General features: G+C 47.7%; 1 protein-coding gene across 8 annotated transcripts in view; it reads right to left on the bottom strand.

Moving 5' to 3' along the window:
* GAS7 (growth arrest specific 7) overlaps nucleotides 1–22,285 on the bottom strand; it is a 203,306-nt gene that overhangs the window by 66,197 nt on the left and 114,824 nt on the right. For all 8 annotated transcript variants that reach the window (XM_069603558.1, XM_069603562.1, XM_069603563.1 and 5 more), the window contains one exon: nucleotides 16,600–16,720. In XM_069603558.1, coding sequence (XP_069459659.1) covers nucleotides 16,600–16,720 — 121 coding nt within the window. The remainder of the gene's footprint in view (nucleotides 1–16,599; nucleotides 16,721–22,285) is intronic.

Below are 22,285 nucleotides of genomic sequence, written 5' to 3' on the forward strand. Positions count from 1 at the left end.
CATCGGAAGGACTGATACTGAAGCTCCAATACTTTGGCCACGTGATGCAAAGAGCCTACTCACTGGAAAAGACCCTGACGCTGGGAAAGATTGAGGGCAGGAGGAGAAGGGGGTGACAGAGAATGAGATGGTTGGGTGGCATCACTGACTCAATGGACATGAATTTGAGCAAGCTCCAGGAGATGGTGAAGGACAGGGAAGCCTGGCGTGCTGCAGTCCATGTGGTCAAAAAGAGTCGGACACGACTCAGTGACTGAAAAAAACAACAACATGAAGCAAGACGTGTGACAGCAATGTAGGGTAACTTAAGGAACCTTCGGAAATGCCATGTCCCCCCCACCCCCGATGTTCTAAAAATATCAAGATTTTAACATCTGTGCCCAAAAGCCTCTGCTTTGGCCTGTGGCTTTATTATCTATTTTAGCTTCTGGGGGAGCCTTATGAATCACACAGACAATCACAAACCCTTTAGCACGACTGAGTCCTTAGGGTTTTTCCTAGAAGAGGAGCCGATGGAGAGGAGAGGGGAGAAAGCATTGCAGAGAAGGAAGCCCAGTGTCAGAAGGTTCTAGCCTGTGGGCAGGCTGCAGGAGGAAGCACTCCAACAGGGCCTGGCCTTCCCCAGGAAGCCTTATCTTAAGCTTCTGGGGCAAAGTCTGAACTGGAAAGATGAGTCTTACGCAATCCTGGTCCCAGGTGCTTGGCGTGGATGGAGCTGGCAGGTCAGGGCTAGTGGGATATTCTCAGCCTGGCTGGGACACTCATGGTCCTGTGTGCTCCCCACCAGCGTCCCTCAGGCTTTCTGAACCCTGTGAGCAGGCCCCAGGCTGGGAAGGGGCGCTGAGAGCTCACAGTGTCGCCCCTGCCCTCGGGGGCCTGGATGAACTCTTCCTAGCTCAGCTGCAACACTTGCTTTCAAATCCAGTCCACCCAGAGGTGTGTTCCGAGGGCCGGGACTGTGTCAAACAAATGCGTAGCTGTCTCCCTGGTCCCCGGTATGCAGGCACTCAATAGATGTTTGATGAATGAACGAAGACTCAGTTCAAAGCACTGTTAGAAGTCAGTCTAGTTACACTGCCAGTGGGCTGATTTTAAAAATGAGCAAGTGCATATATGTGGGTATAGACAGAAAGATACACAGGGGACAGAAACAAAGAAGGCCCATGGAGAGCAGAAAGCGAAATTCAAAGTGTTACTTGTTCAGTCGTGTCCAACTCTTTGTGACCCCATGGACTGTAGCCTGCCAGGCTCCTCTGTCCATGGGATTCTCCAGGCAAGAACACTGGAGTGGGTTGCTATGTCCTCCTCCAGGGAATCTTCCTGACCCAGGGATCGAACCCACATCTGCTGCACTGGAGGGAGATTCTTTACCCTCTGAACCACCCATATGGAGAGCAGAGAAAGCACCAATTCCCCTCGCAGACTATGAAGCACAAATCAAGCCAGCTGCCCAATCCAAAAAGAGCCCAGAACATACACAGGTGGGTCACAGGCAAGCAATTACAAATAACCCGTAAGGAAGAAAATATGCTTCCTCTCAGTCAAAATTGGAGAAGTGCAGTCTAAGACACTTTTTTTTTCCACCCATTGGATCTTTTTCTGCTAAATGGCTGCTAAAGAGAAAAGGCAAGTCTGCAGAGAAAAATATGTATGAAATCAACCCAGGAACGGGCATCATCAGATCCCAGAGACCCAGGACAAACAACGCAGCTGGTATTTCGGTCCTTAAGTGGGGGCTTTTGTGAGATACCCCATGTCCTTCTAATAAAGGTCTTTTTTTACCCCATAAACTATTCGGGTGGGCTTCTATTTCTATACAAGACAGTCTCTGCCCACCTACAATCCCCAAACGGCACTGCCCTGTAACAACCAACACCGGTCCCAGGGCCATTAGATCCACATCTGGAGCCTCCTTCTGTGACCAGGCTGAATTGTGACGTCTTACAACAGACTGGTTCCAAATAGGAAAAGGAGTACGCCAAGGCTGTATATTGTCACCCTGCTTATTTAACATATGCAGAGTACATCATGAGAAAGGCTGGACTGGAAGAAGCACAGGTTGGAATCAAGATTGCCGGGAGAAATATCAATAACCTCAGATATGCAGATGATACCACCCTTATGGCAGAGAGTGAAGTGGAACTAAAAAGCCTCGTGATGAAAGTGAAAGAGGAGAGTGAAAAACTTGGCTTAAAGCTCAACATTCAGAAAATGAAGATCATGGCATCCGGTCCCACCACTTCATGGGAAATAGATGGGGAAACAGTGGGAACAGAGTCAGACTTTATTTTGGGGGGCTCCAAAATCACTGCAGATGGTGGATTGCAGCCATGAAATTAAAAGATGCTTACTCCTAGGAAGAAAAGTTATGACCAACCTAGATAGCATATTCAAAAGCAGAGATATTACTTTGCCGACTAAGGTCCATCTAGTCAAGGCTATGGTTTTTCCAGTAGTCATGTATGGATGTGAGAGCTGGACTGTGAAGAAGGCTGAGTGCTGAAGAATTGATGCATTTGAACTGTGGTGTTGGAGAAGACTCTTGAGAGTCCCTTGGACTGCAAGGAGATCCAACCAGTCCATTCTGAAGGAGATCAGCCCTGGGATTTCTTTGGAAGGAATGATGCTAAAGCTGAAACGCCAGTACTTTGGCCACCTCATGCAAAGAGTTGACTCATTGGAAAAGACTCTGATGCTGGGAGGGATTAGGGGCAGGAGGAGAAGGGGACGACAGAGGATGAGATGGCTGGATGGCATCACTGACTCGATGGACACGAGTCTGAGTGAACTCCAGGAGTTGGTGATGGACAGGGAGGCCTGGCGTGCTGCGACTCATGGGGTCGCAAAGAGTCGGACACGACTGAGCGACTGAACTGAACTGAACTGAAGGTGCCCTCAAGTAGGGCTTCCATAATCTCTCTGGTGAGGGTGGGGGAAGTCACACCATTCAACTATTCAGAAGCTTCTCTACCCATGAACTGGTATTTTCCACTGAAACATCATCTTTTTGCTTTGTTTTCTGAGAAACCCAACATCTATGGACTCCCCTTGCTCTGCTTTGCTAATGCTGATTTAGAAGACTTTCCAGTAAAAGGTGTGACTTTACATTTTATAAATAATGCTCAGAACCACTGAGAGTGTTACTTTTCGCAAGCTGGAAGAAACTGTCAGAAAGAGCTCTGGTTATTTTGGGAAAAAGGAATCAGCAATCGTCTCTGTGAGGTGTAGCCACAAAGACACTTCCAAGGCTGCTGGGCTCCTGGGAAAGGCGGGCCAGCCCCTAAGGCACAAACAGCCCCAAAGCACCTTCAGGTGCATGGTCCTTATCATGAACCAACACTGCACAATAAGTATAGAAATTCTGGGCAAAATGAGCTCTTCTCAAACATCAAGAAAGGGCATTCAGGGTAGAGAGGATGACACAAACAAAATGAGGAAGAAATGGGCAGAGTTGAATGAAACAAGATTCCTCAGGAAATTGCATGAGGTTAAAACATACACACACAAACACAAAACAAAAAACCCTCTCTGCAAAGAAGGCTTAAAAGGCACATCTAGTTATTGTTGTTTAGTCACTGAATTGTGTCCAGCTCTGTGTGGCTCCTGGACTGTAGCCCGCCAGGCTCCTCTGTCCATGGGATTCTCCAGGCAAGAATACGGGAGTGGGTTGCCATGCCCTCCTCCAAGGGATCTTCCGGACCCAGGGATCGAACCCGTTTCTCCTGCATTGGCAGGAGCTACCAGGGGAGTTTCCTCATCCAATAAGGGAGATGCTAAAACGCTGGGGAAAGGGGCAGCCTCCTCCAGCTTTAGATGATCTGAGCATCACCTGGAGGGCTGGTTAAGCCCGAGATCACAGGGCCACCCCAGAAGGCCTGATTCAGCGGGATTGGGGGGAGGCCTGAGACACTGTGTTTCTAACAAATTCCCAGGTGATGCTGATGCTGCTGGTCCGGGGACCCCACGAACCACAGATGTAGACTAAGACAAGGAAGAACAGAGTTCTTTGCCACAGTTCACACCCTATCTACAGGGGTTGTACATAAAGCTGTGGGAGGAAAAAAAAAACACAACCTGTTTTGAAAAGTACAACAATCAAGCCAAACCAGGAATTACTTCTGACTTGAAAGGATCCACTGCTTACCCTTTCCCCTCGAACAAGTATGTTGCTGAAAACCACAACAAATAGTGTAGCTGGCCTGAGAGATTCAGAGAAAAAGTGAGCCTCACTGCTGTGGCTTTGCACTTGCACAGCCGGTGGGGGTGAGGCTTCCCTGGTGGCTCAGTGGTAAAGAATCTGCCTACCAATGCAGGAGACATGGGTTTGATCCCTGGGTCAGGAAGATACCCTAGAGGAAGAAACGGCAACCCACTCCAGTATTCTTGCCTGAGAAATCCCACAGACAGAGGAGCCTGATGTGCTGCAGTTCACGGGGTCGCAGAGTTGGACACAACTGAGCATGCAATAGGAATTCATGCTTCCTGTTCATCAAAGAGTTGAGCCAGCTGGGTGGGATATTGTATCCAAAAGTGCTGTGTGCTCCTTGGCCCCTTCCCTCCTGCTTCCCAAGGCTGCCCTGCTCTGTCCAATCTGTACCTTTTTCTGCAGCGTCTCCCCCATTAGGACATGTGAATTTTATACAGCAGCAGCTGAAAGCAACTGAAGTCTTTATCTATAGCAGGGGAAGAGGGAGGAACAGGGCTGCGGGGGGGGGGGGGTGGCGAGAAAAGAAGGGGGAAGAGGGAGAAATGGAGAGGGAGGAGGGGATGGGGTCTTTGACTCCTGCCTAGCACACATCCCCTTCCATGGCACAGATCATGGGGCCTGGCATTCTTGGATGCTTCTTGCACCATACAAAAAAGACCAGGCCCCGTTCAAGCTCCAGTTGTGCATCTCAGCTCCAGAAGGCTCCCCGGAACACAAGACCACCTCTGCACAGGAACCGAGGAAGGCGGGATGTTATGCCAGGCTGGACGCATAGATAGGCAGTAACCACAGCTGGCAGGAGGGCAGCATCTCATTTGACAGGAATGTCCAGGAGGCTCATTAGGGGCAAGGCCCAGCCCATGATCTGTCCAAGGACAGCAAGATCCTTCAGTGGAGGCTCCCAGAGCTCACGCCCAGCCCAGCACCCCGCTCCTGGAGAGCACGGGCAAACAACACTCATCCCGCTCGACTAACTTCTCAGCCTATTCTCCTCCCACGCCTCCTGGAAGAGCATTGCCTATTCTGGAGTCCAACTTGGACCGAAACAACAAGAAGCTGTTCCCAAACTCCAAGATCTTCCTCCAGTGATGAAGGTCTGATTGCCGGGAGCCACACCAACTCTCCATACACAGGCGCATCCCCAAACTTCAGGGGGGTGATGAACACAGCGGTTCGGCGATTCCTGGTTGCATAGGATTTCAGAGTTGGAAGGGGCCTTCAGGGGTCTACTTAGGCAGGAGAGAGAATGGGCTGCAACCCACGAGGAAAGTCTCCTTCAATGATCTCATCTCCACCAAGAAGCGCTCACGAAGTCCTCTGCACTGTGTTCGCCCACACCGCCCCTGCAAGGAGCGGTCCAAGTGCATAATTGGAGATGGGCACAGAGGAGGCACTGAACAAACACTTGTGGCTTGATAACCAATCCACGTGGTCCTGGCCCACTTGCTCATCAGATATAAGTGATGGATAATTTCCATTTTTGCCAAGAATCTCACTGACTCCAAGGGACCTAAACCTTTAAAGAGTATCAATGGCTCTCTGTGTCCAGACTGCCCCTCCCTGTGTACTCCAACTTCCTGCTGCAGCCACATGCTCCCACCTTATCCCCCCCCCACCCCCCCCCCGCCCAACATACACACATCGGCCTTACGGAAGACCCTGAAGGCAATGTTTCCTGCACTAACATGTCAGGTGCGCACAAAAGCTCCAGGTATAAGACAGAGTGTGGGATGAGTCTGACAGTTCCTTGTGGAAGTGGACCAGTCTTTTCTCTCCAGATTCTTTAATCTTTCATAATCTCTGATTTCCAACTGTAGTTATAGCTTCCTGACTTTATGTCTAATACCAGTTCTCCCCTGCAATACTCATTGTAAATCCATGAGGCTATGTCAAAACTTAGGTCAAAGCTCAAGCCCACACAAGCACTGGACACATAAGTCGCTTGAAGGGAGCAGACTCTCAAGTCTAAGGAAAATCAGGAGTGATGGCGACCTGCTCAGATCCACCCAGTTGTGTTCAGGCAGGAAGGTGGGTTGAAAATCCTCATGATTTTTCAAAAGGAGACAAGCATCTGGGTGCTTATGAAAAACCTCCCAATTGTTCAACGTTGGCAGTTCATTCAACATCTTTAACGGTGGTGCATACAGAATGAAATGCTTCTGTGGACAGCCTCTGGCCTTAAGACAAGCCACTGTGAGACATCGAGTCTGCTGAATCTCTGCAGAACAGCTCACCAGGATGGACGTGAGGTTCTGACCTTGTCTTGCTGCCCGCCACCACACCCAGAGGCATGACGACACCGCTGCCCTAGAAATAGAGTCTTCATGGAGCTGTACTTCCTTGAAGGCAAGGATGGTGTTCATTCTGTCTAGACGTCAGAGTGCTGCACAGAATGGGAAAATGAAAATAGATGCCCCAAATTCTTTGACTTAGTTGCAGCTAGAAACAAAGTTGAAACTAGAGCCCATGGGTCTTGTTGTTGTTGTTTTTCAATGACAAAAACACAGAGATTAAAAAAAAAATTATTTCTGAGCTATTGACTCAAAAGCTTTGAAATTATAAGACCTGTCACTACATCCTATTCTGAGGATAATTGTAAAGGCTAGAAATAGCCTCAAGTTCGCTACCCTGACAACACATAAGGATACAGACACTAGCCAGTAAAGGGCCTTTCCTGGTAGTTTTCTACTCATTTGGTATCCTGTCACTGTAACACTGAGTTGTCTTCAAGTAGCTTTTCCATGAGATTCTACTTTAATTACAGTAGTTTACACTTATATCTTCAACCTTGGGACTACAACACGTTTACTTGTTTGAACAAAGCCGTATTTTCTCAATGAATTTCTGAAAGAGAAAACTGGATTTAAACTGACTCTGCATGACTTCCCTGGTGGCCCAGTGGATAATAATTCGCCCACCAATGCAGGGGACGTGGGTTTGATCCCTGGTCCGGGCAGATCTCACATGCCATGAAGTGGCTAGGCCCATGTGCCCCACCTACTGAGTCCACAGACTGCAACTACAGAAGCCCTGTGCCTAGAGCTCTGTGCTCCAACACAAGAGAAACAATGAGAATGAGAAGCCCATGTGTGCAACTAGAGAGTCATCCCCCTACTTGTTGCAACAGAGAAAAGCTCGCATGGCAACAAAGCCCCAGCACAGCCAAAAATAAAAGTACGTAAATAAATACACTGACTCCCCAGGTTTAGAATATCTGATCCACTGGCCACGTTGTCATCAATCTGGTTGCCACCCTACAAGTCAAAAAGAGGTGGTGACTATGAGAAAACACTTATATAATAAGCAGAAATTTTCACTCTTTCCTAATCACAGATTCCAAGTCTGTAGGTCGGCAGCAGGACTGATGTATTGATATTTCTAGACAAGTTCCCTCTGTGATTCTGTGTCCGCCAAAGTCTGGGAATCCGGCAGAGGGGATGTTCAACTGGGGCATCTAAGGACTTATTTTGGAAGGACATCAGGAAAGTTACCAACTCGTCCCCTCCTCAATACACCTGTTTGTATTGTGATACAGCTCATAGACCACGAAACTCACTCTCTAAAAGCATACCTCACAGGGGCCTTTAGTGTATTCACAGAGATGTTCAACCACCATGACTAGGGAATTTTAGAACATTTTCATCACCTCAAAAGGACACCCATGAGAAGTCACCTCTTCCCCCCTAGACCCTACAAGCCACACATCTATTTCCTGGGTTTATGGATTTGCCTGTTCTAAGCGTTTCATATAAATGGAATCATACGAGATATGGCTTTTCGTGTCTGGTTTCTTTCACCGAGCATGATACTTTCAAGGTTTACCCATGCATAGGGCATATACCCATTGGTACTGCATCCCTTTTGACAGCTGAATAACTTACCCGTGCAAGGATAAGGCCAGATTTTATTCTGGATATTATTTGGATTGTTTCTGGCCATTATGAATAATGCTGCTATGAACATTCATGTATAAGTTTTTGTGTGGACATGTTTTCAGCTCTCTTGGATGGGTATCTAGGTGTGGAATTGCTGGGTCATGTGCCAAACATTCTTTTTTATTTCCTACCTGAACCATTTGCTGCTAATTTGTGGTTCCACCTAACAGCCAGTAAGTCAACATCTTCAAAGTAACGTTTTGTCTTCCTGTCTCCTTTGTCTTTTGATTTTTATGGGACTTCAACTTACTGGCAGTGTGAACGACTATCTAACCCACTTGGCATTTGCCAAAATTCTAAGAGATTACCGGTATGAAAAACTGCTGAGAAATAAGATGTGTTGCATAATAAAGTGTTACATCAACATTACAAATTAAAATGAATTCTTGGAAAGGAAAAAACACAACCCCCACAGAAATAGATTAATAGTAAGATTTATAGTCTTTATCAACAGCCTTTATCAAACCAGTCAATCCTAAAGGAAATCAAGTCTGAATATTCACTGGAAGGACTGATGCTGAAGCTCCAATACTTTGGCCACCTGATATGAAGAGCTGACTTATTGGAAAAGACCCTGACACTGGGAAAGACTGAAGGCAGGAGAAGAGGGAGGCAGAGAATGAGATGGTTAGATAGTATCACCAACTCAATGGACATGAACTTGAGCAAACTCCAGGAGATGGTGGAGGACAGGGAAGCCAGGCGTGCTGCAGCCTGTGGGGTCACAGAGTCAGACACGACTGAGCGACTGAACAATAACAACTCTTCCATTAAGAGAGGGTCTGTTAGAGAAAAATTATACAGCCAAAATAAAAAACATGAAAACACACACACAACTAATTCAATCAACTGAATGTGCCAAATAAAAGCATCTTTTTAATCTCACATTTGTTCAACACAGATGGACAGATGAAAACAGACTAATGTTTTTGGGTGCAGAAGTTTCTTTGGGCAACTTTTATTAACTGGGAATTATCAGAGTTGCTCTCTCCGGGGAGTTAGAAAAGTACCCAATTATTTGTAACAAGAAAAAGCTCGAAGAATGCTTTTAAAAAGTGTTCTACTGGAAAACTGATCCGGAAACTCACATTAGCTCCTGGTGTAATAAAGTTAAGTGGGAATCTACTCATTTAAAGAAAAATTAAAACCAGAAATCAAGAAAAGTGCCGACTATTTGGCAAATGAATCCAAAAGCTCAAATCCTGGTTTAATCCTCCAAGCTGGGCTTGCAAACATAATAAAACATTTATACATATGAATTCTTTGTCAAAAGAGCTTAAAAACAACTCCCAGCTCTCCTGGGTTTCAGCTGATGCTCTCAAAAGACAGTGGCATTTCTCTCAAAAATAAAAGTTATTTCAGATTGTTTTTCTACTAATTCATGAACTCAGTTGTCCTTTTTGCAAATTAAGTCACCACTGCCCATGTTCATTCTCTTGGATATTGAGGCAAAAAGGAAAAGACTATACGAGAGAAGACGTAGGCACAGGTTGGCCAGGTAACTATGACCAAGTCCCTTTATCCCATGGGGGACCCGCTTCCTCATGTGTAAAAAGAATGGGCTCTATTTGTTAGGCTGGGGAATCTCAAACGTTTTCTTTCAAAGGCCGGAGAGTAAATATTTTTGGTTTTGTGAGCTATATGGACCATACTCAACTCTGCCATCTTCAGGTAATAACAAACAGCCTTAGGCAATAAGACAATACGAGAGTACAGCTGCGTTCCAGTAAAACTTTAACAAAAAAAGCTGCAAGCTGTACAAGCCCGGTGGATTGCCTGTACAAGCCCTGTACAAGCTGTACAAGGGCTATAGGTTGCCAGCCACTGTGTCCAATGATTTGGAAGGATCCCCCTAGGATGACTGTGGAGTAAAAGTCATTGGTCACAGAAAGACTAAACAATCAAGTCATCCTGGTCTGACAGTGGAGAGATGGGTAATGCTGCAGGAGCCTCCAGGTTGGGACTGACATGGAGCTCTTCCTCATATTTCCATTAACTGTCTTCTCTTACTGTGGTTAGACCTGACTATCCGCCGTGGGCTTAGCAGAAGCACCACTCCATGAGGGTGGAATGAAGCTTTCTGAGAGGCTGCTGGGGGACAGATGATACAACCCCAAAGTTGGGGGAAGGGGCGGAAATAGCTCTCCCAAGTGGAGAAGGATGGCCCAAGGGGAACAGGAGCTAAGAAGAAGGTGCACAGATAAAACCCTTTGCTCTCCGATGGACTACTCAAAGGCAGGGCTCCTCTCTGCAAACCTTCCAGAGACGTGAACATACCTGCTAAGCGACCAGTTCACTGTCAGTTCAATGTTAAAGCTAGCCAGCATCACATGGGGCATCTTCTTCTGCCTCTCTTCCCTTTCTCACCCATCCTCACCACTTTGGCCTTGAAAGTGAAAAGTGTTAGCTTAGCTGCTCAGTCATGTCTGACTCTGTGTGATCCCATGGTCTGTCCATGGAGTTCTCTGGGCAAGAATTCTGGAGCGGATAGCTATTCCCTTCTCCAGGGGATCTTCCCAACCCAGGGCTTGAACCCAGGTCTCCTGCATTGCACACAGATTCTTAACCATCTGAGCTACGAGGGAAGCCAGCATCACAGGGCATCTTCTTTTGCCTCCCTTCGCCTTCTCACCCATCCTCACCTTTGGGCTTATACCTCCTAAATAAGGTGTTAATACTTAATCCTTGCCTCAGGCTTTCTAGAGAAACAGGGCTAAGGTGCCACCTGCCCAAAAGATCTTTTTCTTAGAAATGAAGGACAACAGAGGAGTGTAACTATCAGATTTAGAGTATACAGAAATAAGAAGTCAAATACTGACATACACTAACCAAAACTAATCTCGGCCTTCATTATGTGAATGTGTGCTAAGTCATTTCAGTTGTGTCCAACTCTTTGTGACCCCTTGGACCACAGCCCACCAGGTTTCTCTGTCCATGGGATTTTCCTGGCAAGGATACTAGGGTGGGTTATCACACCTTCCTCCAAGGGATCTTCCCGACTCAGGGACTGAACCTGTGTCTCCTGCACTGCTCTCAGATTCTTTACTGCTGAGGCACTGGGGAAGCCCTTGGCCTTCGTTACTGGCTGGAAATACCCCTTCAAAATCCAAATGGAAAAACGTATCCCACACAATATCTAAAAACTCAGCATCTCTGCAAAAAGAAGACCTGAATACCTACGACTGTATCACTGTGAAGTGATTAAACATGCATATCTGGCCTTCCAATTATATACGGAACAAAACAACTTTGTGCTATATTTCTTGAAATGCAACTATCTGTTATGCAAATAAGAGGTCTCCCTTCACACTAGTTTAGATTCTTGAACAGGCTAGTTATTAACAAGTCAAAATCCAGAAATTAAACACAACCCTCACTTTTGGCAACTGAGTCAACTCTAGGTGGAATGGAGCACTTTCCAGAACAGCATAGCACAAACAGCTTCCTGATACTAGAATCCCCAGGGTTCCTGGGCCTGAGCACAGGACCACCCAGCTTGACAAAATGCTCTTGGGAGCCATAAACTGAGAAGACGAGGGGAGATGGGGGCTTCCCTAAGTCTCACGCTCTGATGGTCTTGCCGGTGGTTTAGTCACTAAGTTGTGTCCGACTCTTGCAACCCCATGGACTGTAGCCTGCCAGGCTCCTCTGTCCATGGGACTTCCCAGGTAAGAACACTGGAATGGGCTGCCATGCCTTCCTCTAGGGGATCTTTCCAACCCAGGTATCAATCAACCTGGGTTTCCTGCATTGCAGGCAGATTCTTTACCAAATGAGCCAGCAGGGAAACCCAAGTTTAAGCTGAGTTTGTTTATATGAAAACAAGAGCATTAACTTACCCATCAAAAGTTAGCCATCTGGCCCAACACCATTTATTAAATAGTTTGTGCTTTCTCTAGGGATTTAAAATATCCCTCCACCATAAATCTGATCTATATTTCAGTCTGTCTTGACAATCTTTTCTCCTTTGCCTTTTATGACATTGTCTTTTCAAGGATGCCTCCCATCTCTTAACAATTCTTTCCAAGCCCACTCTGTCCCTCCCTTCAGGATGGTTCTTCAGGGCTCTCTTTCTCCTGGAGGCTTGTCCTGGGAGGGAACTCCTGATGTCAGTTCTTTGCTGATGAAATGCAAATTCTGGGCTTCACCCATGCTTGTGCAGGTTGGTTCCAGAAAAACAACGTCAGGCCAAGGGGCAATTAGGGGTGAAATCCATCCTGCTCTCTGCCCACCATACTGTGCACCCACAAGACTCCCCAGAGTTGCATCTTTAGCCCAGATGACCCGAGTCATGACCCATCCATCCAACATGCGCTGGCCATCTTTCCCTGAATGTTCCCTGGGAACTGCACACTCAACAGGGCTTCAACATCTTTCTTCCAAGGCCATTCCTCTCTTGAATCCCCTGTTCTCACCACACGGCTCCAGCATATAAGGCAGAAAATGAACCTGTGAGTTCTACCTTCCTGGACCTGCCACATCCCGCCTGGCATATCCCACTTCCTCTTCTCCAGCCACAGCTGCTGCCGTAGAGCTGACCTCATTACTTCTCATCGAGTCTGCCAGGTCTCTGCTCGCTATACTCTGACCCCTCACTCTGTAGCACAAGCAAGCATTCCACAACATTCCGAGATGTCAACCCAGCGCTCTGAATCCTTCCATCGCTTGCCATGCCCACAGGGCAAAGTCCCAACTCCTCCTCACCCAGAGGAGGTCTTTAGTGAATCAGACTCTCAAGTCCCTCTCTCTCTGCTCCAACACACCAGCCTTCCCCCGGCTGACACCACAGCTAGGAACACCTAAGTCAAGTACTGTCGTCCTTTCAAAGACTGGTCTGATGCCCAGATAAAGCTGGTGGCCCCCTTCAATGAGGCCCCAGATTTTCACGCTAACACCCGCAACATTTATTGGTTTCCAAGTTTCTCTGCCTTCAACAGACCTTCCATCTTTGAAGGCAGAGATGGCTTCTCTGATTTTGTATTTTGGATTTTGAAGGGTATTTCCAGCCAGTAATGAAGGCCAAGGTCTTCCCCAGTGCCTCAAAAATGCTTTGTCAACATTTATTGGTTTCCGGGTTTCTCTGCCTTCATCAGACCTTCCATCTTTGAAGGCAAAGATGGCTGCTCTGATTTTGTATCCCCATAGCCCAGCATAGCACAGCAGCCAGCCCTGTGACAATTCCCAGGCAGAAAAATCCTAAATGGATTTGAAAATAAGCAGATTAGCCAGAGCACGGCAATACAAATATAAATTGGGCTTTAAACTCCTTACATTTATATGTGGTGTAAACACAGGGACAGCATGTCTACTGTACCCCAGCACCCCCTGGGAAAGAAGTGATTAGGGATTACAGGGACTAGGAGAGCTTGGAGCAAAGGAAGACAGACAGGAAGAAGCAGAGGGAAATGGCTCGTGGCGGCTGAGCACAGGGGCTCTGCTTCCGTGGCAGTGGTGCCTGGCTCTGGCCTGAGTAGCATGCCGGCAGAGATCCAAGAGCTGGGGCAGAAATGTGGGTGCAGCCGGTTTGGCCGTGAGGAGACACAAATGCCTCCAGGAGTCAGGGGATCAGATAAACGGTGTGAGAAGACCGAGAGGCTGCTTTCAGTACCTTCCTGCAGAAAACGAGGTCAGATTCAAAACTTTACCAAGCAGTCCAGCAGCCGGACAAAACAGGGCTGAGGTCCCAGAGAGAATTAGAAAGACATCTGGTCTTCCCAGTCCCTTAAAACTAACGAGCAGAACTTTTAACATGACCCTGAGGGTCTGCACGATCCCTTCAAACATGGCTAATGTTGTCATCATGCTTCCCATCTCAGCTGAAGGGTATCTCCTCCAGGAAGCCTCCCCTGACTTCCCAGGGTCTCTTTGGGACGTGCTCTCAAAACACCACGGACTCCTCTCCTTCACAACCCTGCTCACAGTTGTAATCAAATATCGATTCATTTAAAATCTGCTTCTGGGAATTCCCTGGTAGTCCAGGGGACTCGGGGCTTTCACTGCCAGGGCCCAGGTTCAAGCCCCTAGTCGGGAAATTGAGATCCTTCAAGTTGCACAGCCAAAAAATATAAATAAATAAATCTGTTACTACTATAAGAAGATTAACATTTTGAGAGTCAAGGCTGTTTTTTATTCTTATATCCCAGTATCCAACATTCTGCTTGGAACATATGCGAAGCCCAGTACATGCTTGTTGCATGAACGATTCAATCAACCACACAAATGAAAAATGAATTAAACAATGAATGAATAAAACTGGCATGCACATGGCAGGAGGTTTTTCAGCATCCCTGGCCTCTACTCACTGGATGCCAGGATGTACCCCAGTTGGAACAATCAAAATTCTTTCCAGACTTGCTCTCTGGGGAACCAAATTGTCCCTATTGAAAGCCCCGGTTTTCCTGAATTGTTGAGTAAGTTAAATAAAATTACTTATGGCTAATTTAACACATTTTGACATGTAATATGTACATAATAAATGTAATTATTGGATTATTGCAAGCATTTAGGAGAGAGTGGGGAGGGGTGAGCACGGCAGGTCCTACTGGGAATGACAGAGAGCCCAGGGAGGTGTCACCAGCCAGTATGGCCTGTGGGCCAATATACGTTATGTCATCATACAGCTTGGGAACTCCTTGGCTAAGATCAGTTTTTATATTTTTAAATGGTTGAAAAAAGAAGCCTATTTCATGACGTGCAAGCTATTGAAAATTCACATTTCAGGGTCTAAGTAAAGTTTTATCAGCACACAGCTGCCCCTGTGGGTTCACCATCATCTACGGCTGCTTTCCCACGACAGTGGTAGAGTTGAGTAGCTGTGACATTGACCCCACGGGCCTCAGAGCCTAAAATACCTACCACCTGGACTATCAGAGAAAAAGAGTTTGACCCCTGGTCTAGAATCTCTTGTGATCACTATCTTCCGGGACCCAGTGGCATAACATCTGGGCTTCAGAAAAAAGCTGTCTGCCCTGCCTGGTAAAATGGGACCTAGCTATCCCCCTAATAAAGAGAGGGCTAGTTGCATGAAGGAGAGCATATATCAGCAGTGGATTGTTTGTTACACGGTTGTTTTTTAAAAATGAATTGAGATTTTTAGAAAGCTACTTTTACCCCTCTGCTCCTTTGCAACAGGAGCTAATTCAGGACAAGGATGGAGCCAAATTCTTGATGATCTCAGGGTCATATGGTTCAATTTCTGTATTTTAAAGATGGGGAACTGCACATAAACACACTCTCCTCCGAAACTTCAAAGTCTGATAATCTGATAACAGTACAAAGCGGCTCACATGTTTATTTTGAGGAAGATTCTTTCTGATTAGAATGGTCAGAAGGAGTTCCACTTCCCTTTTTCTAGAAACCCTGGTTAAATCTTCAACTAGAACACCCTCTTGAGTGGAAGGCCATGTTGCCAGGAGATGTAAACAAACCAACCACCCCAAGTGGCAGTTTTCAGCTGCTTTCTCTGTTGCTCCCTTGAAACAGCAGCTGGCTCTTCTCTCACCAGGTCCTGACTGTGGGTTCATAAACATAAACCATATCCACGGTCCCATTAGGTGGGAGGAGGTGGCCGTAGTCAGGTAGGCACAGATGAGGGAAGTGAGGTGTCAACAGGTGGATTCAGGTAAGATTTCACATTCTGCCTTGGCACTGATTCCCACCAAATCTAATTTTCTGGGTTTCCATCCTCTCTGTTTTTTTTCTAGCAACTGCCCTGGGGTTAAGAGACAGAGCTGATGGCTGGCTTTGCTCTGCCTGCTCCCAGACGGCAACCTATACATCACTCTGCCCACCTTGTTATATAGCTCCTCCTTCTATGACCCTTCTTGCAGGTCACTCTACAGCAATGAGCTGGGATCCTGGAGTCATTCTGAAGGCTCAGGATGCCCACAATTATTGGGACAAAGAGAAGTGATCTTGACTCAACTCAGAAATGCATGTGGACCTCTCTTACTGGTTAGAATAAACCCATAAGTAGCCCCAGCCTTTCCCAAAGAACATCCTAAGAAACACCAGCAAGTGAGATACTTCAGGGAAGAGAGCCATGTTGTGATGAAATCACAGGAAAACCCCAATCTTGTAACCCATCTGGTTATCAATCAGCACATTCCAAGCTCCCAGAAATCATGCAGTGGCTTAACCTGTTAAATTTGATTTAAACCAGCTGTGGACCACAGACCATTACAAGATCCCAGTTTGGAAAATACGGTCCCAGACCATGAGGTTGGGTTCCACAAAGATGCTGGGTTTCAAAGATGACCCCCAACCTTGAAGGACAGCCTTCCCCACCCTGGTTCGACCTCCTACCACCCAGTCCTGGGGGAAGGAAAAATCTCCTGGCAGCCTCTGAGGAAGTTTGAAGGAAAGGTCTAAAGCCCAGGAAGTGGAGGAGAGAGGTGCCCCTCCAGATGGACAGGACCCCGGGGGCTGCTGTAGGATGCTGCCCGGAGCAGGACTCACCATTGGTGGCCGTGTTGACATAGTAGCGCCGGCCCTGAGGGGACAAGTAGCTTTGCCAGCCCGGTGGAAGGACAACAGTCTGGCTTTCCTCTCCCGGCGGAGGGGGGACCATTCCAGGCTTCTGTGGAGGAGGAAAGAAAAGGTCACACACATGTGGCATTTTTGCAACTGTCTCTCAACCGGGAAGTGAGAGGCAGATGAAGTCTCCCTAGAATGGCTCAACGCTGGTTGGGGTGGGGGTGGTGTGGTGGCCTACAGGCCTCCCTGGGCGAGGTACAGGCTACAGGTGTGATTATGGGGGTTGGTTGAGTACAAGGGGTGAGGAGCCCTTAGATTTTCAGAACCACCACAGAAGGGACAGCTCCCCCCAGAGGATGGCGGGTAGAGATGCTGCTCAATGAACATGGCTGGGGTTTCTCTCCTGGGCCCCTAGGAAACCATTCACAGGGATGCTGCACCTGCCTGAGGGGGTGGGCGGGCGGGGGGGGGGTGTCACTGGAATCTCCAACTCTCCAGGACCACCAAATACAGCAGCAGACAAGGCCCAGGGACTGCTGTGGGAACCGACCAGAAGTCATTAACACATGTTTCCGCACACTGAGATGTTAAAACCTTCCATAATAAGGCATAGAATCATCGAAGATCTAGCTGGTTTTTTCTAGTCAAATGTCTAAATGGCAAAGAGAACTGGGAAGCTGAGGTGAAACAGGCTTCTTCCTTTCCATAGTATGCACTGATGTGCGGTTTAATTCTTCTAACTAAGCATGACAGTACTTCTCTTTAAAAATAAATAAATAAATAAAAAAGGTCAGAGAAAAAGTACACAACAGAAAAACAAGATAAAGACACAAAGGATAAACAGAGGTGATTTGTGGTGGGATTATGAGGAATTTTTTATTCTTTTCTTTTTGCTTATCTCTCGCATCTAAATTTTTGTTAATACACACACACAACAAAAAAGTTGTGACCTAAATAAAGAACATTGAAAAATAAGAAAAAAGGGTTCAAGCTAGCCTCTCAGACAATTGCTATTCCTTGTGAAAAAAGTTGACTAAAATCAGAATTCCAGCCACACGAGGAGAGGTGCGGTGAATTTCTCAGCAAAGCTGGATCCTGTTCAGAAATATTAAAACTCATCAGCTTTTAAGTGCCCTCAGAATCCTCCGGCCATACCCAAAGAGGCAGGTTCTGGTCACTGATGACCACTGTTTGGGAAAATAAGAGATTGAAATTGAGCAGCAGAGACACTCATTTATCAGACTGCTCTCAGCTTCTCTGAAGCTGCAGAGTCTCATGCTTCTGCGAAGCTGCAGAGTCTCATGCTTCTGCTTCCTGCGGTGCCCTGCACACCCTCAGCGGGATGGAATCAATCGTAGTTGCTCCTGGGACTTGGGGTAAACACAGCTTCCCTGTGTCCCTCCATGGAGTGGTGGTGTATGTTTCATTACAAATGTTCACAGTTTAATTAAAAGCCTTCCCCTATGCCCTGATGGCTTCCGACTCCCACACCTGCTAACTCACAGCACCTCTGACTCTGTGTGGAAGACTGGCTTCTGGAAGAACTACCCAGGGCTGGACAGCAGCCAGGAGGCCTCCTCCTCAGCAGAAAATGTCCACTGAGCCCAAGCACACAGCTGTGCATGTTTACCTGGGTGTCCAGGCACTGCTTCAGCCCCTCCCAGATTGGAAAGTGGTCAAAACACGTGCAAACCCTATGGTGAGTGTTGTGTTTTGTGGACGTTTTGGCTGAGTGGAGGTGGGAGTGAAACAAGAGGAGGAAGGTCAGAGGGTTGGTTGAGGAGAGAAACGTTCTTTTGTTGGGGGGGCCACACCCTAGGGCACGTGGGATCTTAGTTTCCTGACCAGGGATTGAACAAACCCCCGCTGCATTGAAAGCATGGAGTCTTGAAAACCGGACCACAAGGTAAGTCCCAAGAGAGAAATCTTCTAGAACCAGGTTGCTTCTGCTTGACTCCAGGTAACTTATAGAATCCATGAAGGAAAGGCCAGATTGAAGCTTGTCTAAATAACCTGGTAAAACAATGAGAGATTGTTAAGAGGTATCAGAGATGGATGTCATCAGAAATACATTGCAGAGGAGAGACGGACCCAGAAGCACAGTGAAAACCAGTCCTCTGGCCTCTGGCTCACCATCCTGACTCATCCTCTTAGCAGCCACGTGACCTGGGGAAATGACTCAACCAGCTGTCTGTTGCCACATCTGTGAAATGGAGGGTGATGATATTAGCCGGATTGTGGAAGACACCATGGAAATTAATAACACACTAGCCACCAAGGACAGTACCTGTCACCAGCTGTGTTCAATAAATGGGGGTTCCCAGAGGAAAGGGGAGCCATTCGAGGCTGAGCAAGACCAAGCTTCACAGAGCCTCTGCCTCCTACGATGTGAAGTTCAGGGGCACGTACCTGGCCTCTGCCCCACCGTGACCGCAGATGGAATGTCACCATTCACCGTCACTTCCCTGAGGTTTCTATTTCTAGGACTGCTCAACTTGAAAGGCCAACACAGACCTGCAGGGGAGGCTGGCGGGTTAAGATGCTGACTCTCACACTCTGGTGAGACGACCTCTCCTGTGCTGGGGGTGAGTGAACTGAACCTTCCATGCCTCTGGGTCCCACCTGTGAAACAGCATCAGTGATGCCTATCCTATCTCCACAGCTGCGTGGTGCTGTTCTCTTTAGGACTAGTGAACTCCCCGAACTCTGTAGGGTCGTAAGAAGCCCGAGTTTCCATCTGAAGACACAGATGACCAAGGAGGAGTCATGACTGCTCTGAGGTCGCCCCTATCCAGGAGATGCAGGGCCCTCCAGGAGGTACCTGGGGAGGTCTCCCAGATGCTGAGCCCAGAAGGTAGGGGTGCTGAAAGGGGGGGGGGGGCACCTGGGCCAAAATGGCAAAGACGGCCTCCACCTCCCCTGTAACACGGCCACGGGGCCCCGCTCTGCACGCCATCTGGCCGTGTTCTGCTTCCACCTCCCACCCACAAGGCAGCCACAGTCCCCTTGTCGTCTCCCTTCTTCCAGAGAGAAGTCCCTCCTGTTGGCTGATTTAAAGTAAGTCAGGAATCAAAGATGTGCGGACAACTGGGTATATCAAGAGAACTGAAAACAGTGCTCAAACACAGACTTGCATACATGTTCACAGCAGCAGCATCTACAATCGATGACGGGTAGAAACAACCCAAGTATCTGTCAACTGATGAACCGACCAACAAATACCCCTCTGTTCATGGGGTTCTCCCGGCAAGAATATTGGAGTGGGCTGCCATTCCCTTCTCCAGGGGATCTTCCTGACCCAGGGATTGAACCTGGGTCTCCTGCACTGCAGGCAGATTCTTTACCATCTGAGCCACCAGAGAAGCCCATGTGTATCCATAAAAAGGAAGACTCGGTCATCCAAAGGGATAAAGTATTGATATACGTGACAGCACAGACGAACCTTGACACGAGGCCATGTGAAATAAGCTAACCACCAAAGGCCACATACTGTACGATCCTGTGTAAATGAAACATCCAGAATAGAAAAATCCTTAGAGACAGAAAGCAGATGACTGGTTGCCAGGGGTTGCGGGGAGGGGAACACAGGTACAGGGACTCCTTTCTGGGCATGATGAGAATGTTCTGGAATAGACAGTGGTGATGGTTGCACAAAACCGAGAATGTATGTCACTGATGATAAATTTTATGTTAGGGGTATTTTTTTTTTTAATTGGAGTATACTTGCATTACAGCGTTGTGTTAGTTTCTGCTCTTCACTGAAGTGAATCAGCTGTGTGTGTACATACATCTCCTCCCTCTGGGACCTCCCTCCATCCCAAGCCTACCCCTCTAAGTCATCACAGAGCACCCAGCTGAGCTCCCTGTGCTTTATTCAGGTGGCGCCAGTGGTAAAGAACCCGCCCGCCAAGGCAAGAGACATAGGTTTGATCCCTCGGTCGCGAAGATCCCCTGGAGGAGGGCATGGCGACCCATCCCAGTATTCTTGCCTGGAGAATGCCATGGACAGAGGAGCCTGGTGGGCTATGGCCCATAGGGTTGCAAAGAGTTGAACGTGCACACACAGGTACAGGTGTATTTTAACACACACACACACACAGAGTTGGCCTTGCCACCTGCAGGCCCTCATCTAAGTGGCCCAAACCACCATTATCTTACTGCTTGTGGTTGCGGAGGGCCAGGCCTCCTGGGAAAGCTGCCCCAGAGCAATCAAGAGGACTCAGCATGAGGAACTACCCAGTAATTAAGGTCTCTGCCAAACCTATACTTCTAATTAGTTTCCTTCCAACTTAAATCCTTCCCTTCCCTTCCCTAGTCCTGTGGCTTCTCCCCTTCCATTTCAGCAGCTCTTTCCCATGGGAATAGGAACTAGAAGCAGGGGTGAAGGGTGAGGTTGGGGGCCACACCTACAATGAAGATGATCAGAAGAAGTGGGAATCAGGGGAGATGAAACCAGTTTCCTCCAACTCAGAAATTCTTAACCTCATGCACAGCACAGCTTTGTGGGAATCAGGAAATATTGCCTCTTCTCCAAATGGGCTGGCCCCGAGTGCAAGGCTGGGTTTGGCCTCCCTTGACCTCACCTTCTCCCAGCCTGGGCCCCCTTGTTCAGTACAGAACCTGCTGAATTGTATATGACAGCCCATCCTCTAAGAATCTAAAGCAAATTCTGGCTCTTCTGCCCCCCTCCACCCGCTTCAAATGGAGACATGTGTCCACCTACTCACTCACCCTATTTCCTATGGAACATGCAGAGGTTCCACACGACTTCAGAAGCCCAGTCTAGAAGGTCCTCAAGAAACATCTGAGCTCGGACCCCATTAGCAATCACCTATAAGGACTTCCACTGCTTACCAAATGTTTACCATGCACCAAGGACTGGGCCAGGTGCCTCACACACTCATCTTTAACCATTACCACAAGCCTGCTGCAGAGATGCCATTTTCTTCCCCCATTTTAAAAAGAGGAATCAGAGACTCAGAGAGTTTAATATCTCACCCAAAGCTGCACAGCTAATTAACTGGTGAAACCAAACTTTAAAATATTAGCTTTTTTCGAGAGATTTCCATCCAGTTATTCAAATCCTGGCTACCCTCAGCCCATCTCTCCCCAGCTGTCTGTGATCAGCTCCGAATCTCCACCTGGACCACCTGACATCCCAGATCCCACCCAAGGAGGATGGCACCCCAGCCTGATCCTCCTGCCTGTCTCACGGTCTCCAAATGAACATATGCCTCCCCAGGAGACGAGCAGAAATATCACCACCCACGTGCAAGCAGTCACGTTCCCAGTCTGTGGGCTGACTTCCTTGTCTCCTTACTTAGAACAACACAACCGAAGAAAATTTTCCTCTTAGTAATGGCTACTGATTCCCCCTTGGGGTGGGAGGGGGAGAGGGGCAGAAGAGCAGGTGAACAGAGGGAAGTCACCCAGAGATTAAAAACAAATTCCTCCTACAGCAGTGTTTCTCAAAGTGTGGTCCCTAAGACACCCCATCCATCACCTGGGATGCCGGGGTCCTGACATCAAATCAACCTTGAGCCTGGGAAGCTGCCTTTTAACATGTTATCCTTGAGTCTCGTACTCAAGGAACTCGGAAAAGAGAGTCTGCAGCTTTCCTGAGAGGGAGTGATGCAGAGAAACGATCACTTCTGAAATCAAAACTGGG

This window comes from Ovis canadensis, chromosome 11, assembly GCF_042477335.2.
Source record: "Ovis canadensis isolate MfBH-ARS-UI-01 breed Bighorn chromosome 11, ARS-UI_OviCan_v2, whole genome shotgun sequence".
Lineage (NCBI taxonomy): Eukaryota > Metazoa > Chordata > Mammalia > Artiodactyla > Bovidae > Ovis > Ovis canadensis.